The sequence below is a fragment of the Paralichthys olivaceus genome, chromosome 2 (genome assembly GCF_024713975.1).
Source record: "Paralichthys olivaceus isolate ysfri-2021 chromosome 2, ASM2471397v2, whole genome shotgun sequence".
Lineage (NCBI taxonomy): Eukaryota > Metazoa > Chordata > Actinopteri > Pleuronectiformes > Paralichthyidae > Paralichthys > Paralichthys olivaceus.
This window is the reverse complement of record NC_091094.1, coordinates 19,924,207-19,934,261: the sequence shown is the minus strand read 5'-3', so window position 1 is coordinate 19,934,261 and position 10,055 is coordinate 19,924,207. Positions and strand designations below refer to the sequence as shown.

The 10,055-nt window shown below is 40.7% G+C and overlaps 3 protein-coding genes across 8 annotated transcripts in view; 1 reads left to right on the top strand and 2 right to left on the bottom strand.

The window, feature by feature from the left end:
- cast (calpastatin) overlaps positions 1-10,055 on the bottom strand; it is a 208,286-nt gene that overhangs the window by 187,116 nt on the left and 11,115 nt on the right. The gene's annotated exons all lie outside the window — the stretch shown is intronic.
- On the top strand, positions 835-7,850 carry aqp7 (aquaporin 7). Of its 2 annotated transcripts, none has more exons than XM_069510911.1 (6): positions 835-957; positions 4,372-4,498; positions 4,587-4,724; positions 4,861-4,979; positions 5,085-5,302; positions 5,540-7,850. In XM_069510911.1, the coding sequence occupies exons 2-6, from the start codon at positions 4,468-4,470 to the stop codon at positions 5,748-5,750; spliced, it is 717 nt and encodes a 238-aa protein (XP_069367012.1). In that variant the 5' UTR covers positions 835-957; positions 4,372-4,467; the 3' UTR covers positions 5,751-7,850. The 2 variants fall into 2 exon arrangements, with proteins under 2 accessions (XP_069367012.1, XP_069367006.1); XM_069510905.1 differs by lacking the exon at positions 835-957 and adding an exon at positions 2,831-3,176.
- On the bottom strand, positions 5,824-10,013 carry tpgs2 (tubulin polyglutamylase complex subunit 2). Of its 2 annotated transcripts, none has more exons than XM_020087021.2 (7): positions 9,804-10,013; positions 9,638-9,717; positions 9,455-9,542; positions 9,202-9,342; positions 8,917-9,030; positions 8,655-8,818; positions 5,824-7,560 (listed from the first exon to the last, which is right to left on the bottom strand). In XM_020087021.2, the coding sequence occupies exons 1-7, from the start codon at positions 9,877-9,879 to the stop codon at positions 7,474-7,476; spliced, it is 750 nt and encodes a 249-aa protein (XP_019942580.1). In that variant the 5' UTR covers positions 9,880-10,013; the 3' UTR covers positions 5,824-7,473. The 2 variants fall into 2 exon arrangements, with proteins under 2 accessions (XP_019942580.1, XP_019942579.1); XM_020087020.2 differs by having other exon boundaries at positions 5,824-7,514; positions 9,804-10,009.

The window sequence follows — 10,055 nt, the reverse complement described above, 5'->3', positions numbered from 1 at the left end:
ATTATCTTATTTTCTTTTGGTACCAATTTACTTCACCTGTCTTCTTGTCTCTGTAAGTTATATAATTGCCTACATGGTGTGCATCTTTCTATGTAAAGCCCATATACTGTATGATGCTATTGAAACTGCCATATGTTGTTAAATTTATACGTAATAAAAACTGAAACAAAGTCAGAGAAGAAACCCAATGTAGCTTAATGTAAACATATCATACATAAGTACGTTTGGAAACAGTAACTGCAGGTTAAACTGGTTTTAATTCTGTAGCTGGCTAATTTTGCATAAATAAACATTATGATGAGCACAAACTTACTTTTTTACTTCTAATACAAGTTCGGTGAACGTCTTAATCAGGGGTGTAGAGAGTTGCCTGAGGGGGGCCCGGATGGAGTCAAATTCCCAGCTACAATTACTTCATTTTTATTTTATATTTTCTTAAAGCATCTGGATCCATTTCGTTTTTTCTCTACATGAAACAAAGGTCTGTGCTGAGACATTTATTATCAGGTACATGTTAGACATGGAATCAACTTTCCCAGGAAGCGGACCTGCGAGAGTACTTATTCGTAAATAAGGCTAACCAGGACTTCCTGAGTTGCATTTGCCTTTTTGTTCTCACGCCTTTGTTTAGCTCAACTCACAACCGAATGTTTTAGATTCAACCTTGAATGTTCACCATCAAACTGAATTTTGTTGCCTTGCTGGGAGTAAGGCTCCCTGGCCTAAAGTTGGTGATGGGGGTATGTGGGCATGGAGGTGACCCGGGGAGAACCTCCACTTGTACCAGAAGATTAATCAGCCAGCTGAAGACTGTTAGCTGATCGATCCTCTGGTACAAAAGGCAGCAGCAGAACTGCAGAAGGGAGACGTAAGGGATGCATGAGGAACTCACATGAGACACACGAAGAGACATACGTAAAGACATGATGAAAGAGACACTGAGAGATTAAGCTGCTGGCAAGTTTATGTTTATTTTGATTCATGTTTTTACCTGTTATAAAGTCAAAAGGTTGTTGAAAAGCAACTGGTTTGACTCTGGCTGTTGTGGCAAGACCCCGGTGGCAACATCCATTGCCACAAGATATTTTGTGCTTTTTTTGCCACTATTGAGATGACCATGTAATTGTGAAATGGGGAGAGGGGGTGGTGCCCAGCAAAGCGCTGGGTCAGAACCAACTCTGAGGCCACTCCAAGTCTCCAAATACACTCAATAGTTGTATGGTTCAGGCAGATAAAAATTATCCAGATGTTGAGATGAGATGAAGGTATGCAAGATGGTCTCTGTGTCTTTAAAAGTTAAAATAAGGGTTACCAAGATTCCTTGCATTAGGCTTAGATATTCCACCAGCGAACCAGCAGATGGCAGAATTTGTTTTGTCACATGCTGCTTTCCCATGAACACTCTGTTTGTTTTGCTTGTGTTTATTTGAGGCAAGCAATACCTGGACTCAGCTGTCCAGGGTTGGTAGTTTCATAACAGGCAGCATATACATGGAAGAAAGCGTTTGCTAAGAATGTGTATAAAAGGGAGAATGCAAAATGAAAGGGGTCCCCATTATCACTCTTTGGGTACACCAGATAACAAGCAGACACAGAACCCCTGTTTGACTGGTGAGATGAAGACCACTGTAGGATTGTTCAGAACTGTCATGTAAAAAGATATGGGCAAATGATGGGAAGATCATCACCTGAGATCATCACCTGTTTGACAACCAAATCTCACATTTAGAAAGAGTATGAAGGCATGCTATAGGCAGGGGTGGTTTAAATGCTAATGTTAATATGCTAATATGCTGATGTTAAGCAGTTATAATGTTTGTTAAAAGTTACTGAATAGACCAAATATTAAATACTGATGCAAAACACACTGAAAAACCTAAATATGTGATATATCGGGAGACACTTTAAATAATGAACTCACTGGTCTCACATGTATAACTTGTATCTTCTGTAGTCCTTGAATCATACAACTACAAATGTTAAAACTTTCAAGAATTGCTTCAAATCAGACCCCTGGTGTCCATCAGCTTTTCTTATCACTAATAACTTATTTTACTTTAGTTGTACACATCAGAACATCCTTAACACAAAGTGTAAAAATTTTGATTTGATAATGAGGTTTATTTATCCATCAAGTGACATTGACAAGTGACTTTCCAAGAGCAGAGGTCTACAAAATCAATTGCTGTTTACTCTGTGAACTTGTTAGCAAATGAAAAGAGCCCCGTTTCAAGTGCATAAGCAGTTTTGTGTTCGACTGCGAGCTCATGATACTTTCTGTTGTTTTGAATGTTTGCCTCAATCAACCAAGTTTTTTAATTTAATGTTTAAACTCGAGTTAATATTGTAAAACATTTTGTAGAATGTATATTGAATATGACATATTAAACAATGTTAGATGCACAGGTTGAAATCATCTCTACTACAACAACATACATTTCTTTGCACACTGGTCTATGTTATTGCTTCTATAAACCTTCACATGTTGCCCATATACATTCACTGATAAATAACTCAAACAAAACATCAGCTTGCCTTGAAGTCAGCATTACATTTGGTAGGAATTTAACTCAGGATGCATATAATTCAAAATATCTTGCATATGCTTTTGTTTTCATCCTAAAGAAAAAGGTTGAATTAGATAGTATGTCTTAGCATTTCTGTCGATTTAAAGGTGGCAGCAAATATTTTTGTTTTGCACAGCACTGCTTTTTAAACCTTTTCCCTTATTGGCCAAGTATCCCCAGATAATGCAAAGCCATTGGAGGATGTGTGTGACTGTGCAGGGGTGGGGGGTTGGTCAGAGCTATAAACTGTGGACAAACCTCAATGGGTATGTGTGACAGAGAGGGAGAGAGAGGGGGGAGGGAGACAGGCTTATACAAAGAGAAAGTGAGAGGAGTGAAGTTCGAGGAGAGGGGTTAAACAGGAGCAGATTGCTGTTTGTGGACTATTACCTGACATGGGAGGAACATCGTAAATAATTCTTAGAGGAGGTTTGAACTTGAGCTCTATTTTTTGGGCAAAGCAGAGAGGAAAAGGAAATGAAGGACTTGTCAGTAGAAGTCGGGGTCTCTCAGCGGAAAGGAGCTAAAGTAACTCGACCCAGAGTTTGGCTGAAGAACAACCTTGTTCGAGTTGGACTCGCTGAATGTCTTTGCACGTTTGTCATGATGGTAAGACTTTATTATAAAAGATGTTCCCAGTCATGTTTACTTTGACAGCCTCTGTTGTAATAGTATGTGACTTTAAACTATTCTCCGTCTATTAACTTTTAACTGTCAAGCTCTTCTTAAGACCACGTTGTGGCTCTAGCTTTTACTAATGTCATGCTCTTGACCCTGATGACGCGCGCCTTCGTCCAAACACAGGCACGTTTGGCAGTCACATGACGGGGGTTGTATGTTGGGACGGGTGGATTCAAGTGAGTGAACCAGGAAATGTAGGGTTACCAGAGGAGTGGTCAGGCAACGGGCCACATGGAGAGGGTTGCAAAAGTCACATGTTATCTGTCAGCTGTTACAAAAACCCTATACTTAGAAGGATGGAAGAACTACACATAACCAGTGAGCACAAGATAGCTTGATAAGCATATGAGCTCATGCATGGTCACATTTTATTTCTTATATTTGCTGTGTTTGCACATTGGAAACCAGACTTGTTTTGTTTTTTTAATATGCTCGAGTCTTATGAGAGGAACTACACGTTTCCTGTTTCCTGTGTGCAGTTTGTCAGTGTCAGCTTTTTTCCACTCTGCCTACGTTCACTGACTTAAAGGTCCAGTGTGTAAGATTCAGGTGAAAGGGATCTATTAGCAGAAATTCAATGTAGAATAATCCTCATGATGTTTTCACTAGTTCGTTTAATCTAATTTGTATGAATTGTAATTTTCTTTACCCCAGAAAAGGCTCTTTATATTCAAATACTTTATATTTACATTGAGGGGACCCTCTTTACGGAGGCCACCGTGTTTTTTACATTAGTCCAGACTGGACTAACTAAACACCTTTTGAGTTTTTAATGACAATTAAAGGCTACCACAGGTTCTTTTTCATGTTTGGAAGGAGAGGGTGAGGTGAGGGGTGTTCAGCTGCAACATGCAATTTCAATACTAGATATCACAAAATTCTACACACTGTACCTTTAAATGAAATCAAATTCTTCCGTTTCACTTCTTTGAATGCAGCATGGTAACATTGTTCTAAACTAAAACACTCTCTAACACTGAATTAATTGGCTGAACTGTTTGTGTGTCCAACATCTGTTTGGTAGTTTTTTATGTGCTGCTTGTTGGAGTGTTTCCTAGTTCATTATCATCCCTTCTCTGTAATCATCATCTGTGACCCTGCCTTGTTTATTGTTGGCTCTCAGGCGTTTGGCCTGGGGTCTGTGGCCCAGGTAGTGACAGGACAGGGAGCGTTCGGACAGTACCTCAGCATCAACCTGGGTTTTGCACTTGGTGTCACTATGGGGGCACATGTTGGCGGTAAAGTCTCAGGTAAGGGTGGTAGATGACCTCGTCCAGAACCTCATAAACATTATAACAGCTATTGTGAAGCTCATATACTGTGTTTCTCATCTATTAGGGGCACATATGAACGCTGCGGTGTCGATCACAATGTGCACGTATGGTCGCCTTGCATGGAAGATGTTGCCTGTGTATGTCTTTGCGCAGCTGTTGGGATCATTTCTGGCAGCGGGGACAATTTATGCTGTCTATTATGGTGAGTGGACACTGAATGTTCAAGCACACTGAAACACTGAACCCTGTACTGCTATAAAATCTTATAGATTACTGGTAAATGATTGCTGTAATATCTGTCGTCATATTTGTCTTATCAATATTGTCTCCACATGCAGATGCTATCCATGAGTACTGTGGAGGAAACCTGACAGTAACTGGTGACAGGGCCACTGCTGGTATCTTTGCCACATATCCAGCACCATACCTCTCTGTGATGTCTGGATTCATTGACCAGGTATGGTGTAATTGGATGAACAGATCACTCTGCCTGAAACCTCCATCATTTTATTATTTTACACTCATCTCTCATGACATTATATTTGTTGTGTGTGTCTGCCAGGTGTTTGGCACGGCCATGCTGCTGCTGTGCCTGATGGCTCTGTCCGACCAGAGGAACAAGCCGGCCGCAGCAGGCAGCGAACCTGCCGTGGTGGGTCTCCTGGTGCTGCTCATCGGCATCTCTCTGGGCAGCAACAGCGGCTACGCCATCAACCCCAACAGAGATATCGCACCCAGGGTCTTCACTGCCATAGCAGGCTGGGGAACTGATGTGTTCAGGTGCACAGGGGCGATGTATTGTCTTTAAGGGGAGGGTTTGCTGTCGCTGAATGTCACCCCAACTTAGGGTCACTTGACACCCAATCATCTTTGTTAATAATTAAATAACCTGTTCTGCTTTTCAACAAACAAAGCAAGGTTATCGCTGGTTGTTTATTAACTGAACAAAGGGGGGGAAAAAAGCTAAAATACATACTAAATGTTTTTCTGTCTTCTCCTCTCTGTCTTTATCTATAGGGCTGGAAATGGATGGTGGTGGGTGCCCCTAGTTGCTCCCCCCATTGGAGGTGTGCTGGGTGCAGGGATCTACAGGACCTTGGTGGAATTACACCACCCACACGAGGCTGAACAGGGTGAGGGGTTGCTGGAGGAGTTGAATGAGGACACTGTTCATAAAACAATTGTGAAAATGCAATTGTGTGAGAAACTCAGCTATGTCAAAGGCTAAGCTAGGATATCTGTAAATAGGAGAAATATTCCATGATTATTGGAATTAAAAAAAACTAGAGACCAAAATGAGATACTTCGACAAAAGATGGCACAAATTTATTTTGAATCTATCAAACAATTTTAAAATTAGTGTGTTTTATGAGATTACATTTACCATAACCATCTACAGTGGTACATAGAACACACTATATGACAATGTGAACCATGACACTGACATCAACTATGGTTTGTTCCTAACCATGCTATTTATGGTGCCTAATCAAAAATAGGTTGAAAACGTGTATATTATTGAGGCTATAGCAGCATATGTAACCTTGGTATCATCCATTACAGCAATCAGCAGGAGACCACTTGCATGAGCTTGGAAATTACAGTGTATGTGAAGAAAAACACACAGCCCCAATACATTGCACATAAAATAAACATGTATTCTTTTGAAAATAAAATAGGAATGGTAGCTTCAAACATAACATAAGTTTTTCTGTGCAACAATCCAGCACTCAGCAGCCTCAAGGCAAAATGTGTGTATAATTTAGTTAGTGGGTTTCATCTAACCCCTACATTTTATCTGCTCTAATAAATGAAATAACATTTTTTACTAGGGCAGATGTCATTAATTCATGTTAATATCGACAGGCCTCGACTCAAACATGTTTAAAAATTTTAAGTTTACATGATTATAACACAGTATGAGTGAAGCACTGCAGAAATACAGTGGATCCAAGATGCCTGATGTTTTGTTCGATGGTTTGTTACCAGTCTTTGCATACACACACTTATTGTGAAACGTTTTAGTCACCAGACGCTCTGAATTGTGGGTTGTATTAATTGCAGTGATTCGCATGACCAACTGAACAGTATTATTTTCAGTCTTGCTCTTTCAATTTCACAGTCACAGATATTTTATTGAACAATTCTTTTCAAACTTCTTTCATAAATGTATATATTATATATATATGTGTTATTGCTGTATATTACATTCAAATTGAAATATTTACAACAGCAAACCAAATCTAGGGATAATGCTGACCGTTATAAAGTAATGTAGTGCCCTTATTGAGTATTAATGAGTCCTTTTGTAGTTATAGTAATGGTACATAATGTTGCTACGTGTCAGTATTACTATGCCAGCAGCACATGATCATACCTCTTGACTTGGCTGATTTGAGTTGTTTTTACCAGCAGGTGTCCCCAGTGAGCACTGAGTTAAATGAGGGTGCAGATAATGAATCTGTTGCTGAAGCACTTTGGTTGTATCATAAAGCATAATTTCTCCATCTCTATCATAATATCAGTGAAAGGTAAAAAGAAAAAAAATGGAATTATTGTGATTTAAATGTAAAAACCACCAACACATATATAAGGTTAGAATAACTGTTTACATGCTGCACTGCCTCCAACAGCTGTTACCACTTCAGCCATGTGTAGAGGCAGGAAAACCCTGGTTGTCTGTCCCGACGTTCTGCAGTCCAAGATGAATTTTTTAAAAGGCATGTTGATGATGCCCACATGATTACAACATTTTCCTTGATAGGGAACCATCTCACCGCTTTGCCCCACTTTGTCTCCCTGTGCTCCCTTGGCTCTTGGCAGCGTTGCCTAAGCTGCACTGTGATGGTGGTTTTTTCTTGGGTGCGGGCGCCTTTGCTTTCCCTTTGAAGGCCTTGGTTGGATCCAGTTTGTTAAGATGAGAATCTCCCGCAGCATCAGCCACGCTGTGCTCAATGCTGAAGGTCAGCGGCTGGTACAGTGATGCCCACTGCTGCATAGGGAACAGCACATAGATAGGGTGTCACTTGCCTGGTCATCTGGACAAAAAAAACATTAGGAACTGGAGGTAACAATAGGAACACAACAGAGAAATTGCATAGGTCTCACTACCTACATTACTCTATGTTCTATTATAGTTTACAATGTCAGGAATTTTAGGATTCCGTGCATATAAAACTTAAGAAGACTTGAAAAATCAAATGTGAAGGTAAAACCCTTGTTTGTCTCTAAAATGTTAGATCAACCAATGTTGTTATATTATTATAATGTATATTTTAACATACTGCAAAGGTAAAAACTGAATAAAATGTATTTTATACACCTGCAATGATTCCAAGTGTTATTAATGATACATTCTCAATACACAGACACAAAGTCTAAATTGAAGGTTTTAATCCACAGCACAATGGGCTGAACATTTGCACATTAGGCCAAATTATTTTTTTTGTATTCATGTCCTAAAAATCCTCCTTCCTTCTTCTTACCAGTGTTTTGAGGAAGATTCACCAAAGTTATATTATCGCAAAAACCTATAATATATCATTCCTTTCCGACGGATGAATACGACCATATTATAAGATAATCAAAGAATGTTAATGGTGCATCCATCAGTGATGTGTTAACAGACTAATACTACACACTCTGACAGAAATAAAGAGGGAATGGTTTAGGCTATTTGAAATTCTGAAGGGTAATATGCAAAGTAGTGGGAATGACAATCACTGAGAAGTTAGATATATTAGACATATTGCAGCGTGCAGTAGGTGCTACTACAGTGATGGGTGCAACAGATTATGATACTGAGCAGTGACCTGGATAAAGACCTGAGGCACCGACAGAAGTGAGGTGATCTTTCCACCAACTACTAAAATGAAGCTGTGACTAAATTTGCCGATGAGAATAATACAATTTTAATGAATCCTCTCTGTATATTGCCAAGCTGTGATATTGATGATAAATTAATTCACACTGAGGAAGTAAAGGCACTATGCAGTGATTAAGTCATATGTGTGTGTTTCCTCCCTGTGAAGTCAGCTCTCATGTGCCACTTAAAACCTAATCATTTCATTTCATTTGACTGGTTCATGCAGAGGCTGATTGTCTTTTAAGAGTGATTTGGGCCTTCTGCTACCTTGGCCTGGGGGCTGGGGCCATATGGAGTGAAGGTATACTGCCACTCAGGCAGGCCCAGGTGGGTTATCATCAGTCGGTAGTAAGAGGTGAAAGTTGCTGTCAGAAAATGCCAACACAGTGAGCAATCGAGGAACCAGATTTCACTCTGCTGGGCTACTACACCTGGAAAACACAAAGAAAAACATCTATCATGCGCAATTATTTTACACGAGGAGGTAAAATATTGATGTCGAGAGGGAAAGATGCAATAAACAAAAGACCTGCTGTGCAGTTTTTGTAGACCAAGCACACTTTGCCATTCCCACCACAGGAATCCAGCTCAAAGATGCGGCTCCGGGAATCAAAATGGGGCACAGCAGGCGCTCGCTCCGACCCTGGCGGGCAGCATTAATGAATCTTAAATAACAATTTACTCTCCAATCAAAATTCCATTCATTAGCCTGCTTTCTGCACAAGTGGGCACATGTAAACAGACTTAATCGAAGGGGACACGGTGTAATTGTTGCGTTAAGCCCACATCAGCATTCTGACAGGTGAGCGTTTACCAGGTTTAGTGTCGTTTTCCTCCCAGTCCAGGTCTGCCAGGGAGGGGGCGTTGGGAAGAGAGAATAGGGACACGGGTTGGAGGAGTGGGCACAGCCTGGCCACGCTGTTGACCATCATGCATCCTAAGGGAACACACTCATCTGAAACACACACACAGGAAGATAGAGAGTGATTGAGGGATAAGTAATAGGCTGTAATTTGAAGAATTGTGAGATGGAATATGAAAAAATGAAACTACTAATAGTCACTTACTGTCTAGTTTTACACTCCAGGTCAGAGTGAATCCATCGGTTGTCAGATAGAAATCTCGCAGGTCTTCTGGCAAAATACACGTGTTTTTCTAAAAGGTAGAGACACAGAGCACAATGTTGCTCAAATGTTTAACCACCTTCACACCACGAGAAGTGATATTTGAGATGTCCCTATATTGGTCACCTGTTCCCATGACAACAGGCTCCTCTTCTCTGCAGGCTCCCTCTCTGCGAACCGCACGTCGACGACACCAGGCATGTTTTCTGACACATGAGGGAGATCATAAGTGAACACATCAAGACACCACCGTGTTAGCTAGCTCATGTGGACGTGGACTGCGGATACACACCGAGTATTCTTGTGATGCCGAGCGTCAGTCTCTCAGCGACACCTTTGAACGCCAGGTTTCCTTTAGATTCTTCCATTGGGAGAACAGAGTGAGCTTCTCCTCACAATATTATCATTGATATTCTTCTATCCGCTCTGTGTCTGTCACCTCGCTGCGGCTCCATCAGCTGACAACGCTTTACGGTCCCCTTCCCCAAGCAGGAGAAGACCCGCCCTCAAAGTGCATCTGATTGGCTTATCCTGATATTCTTCC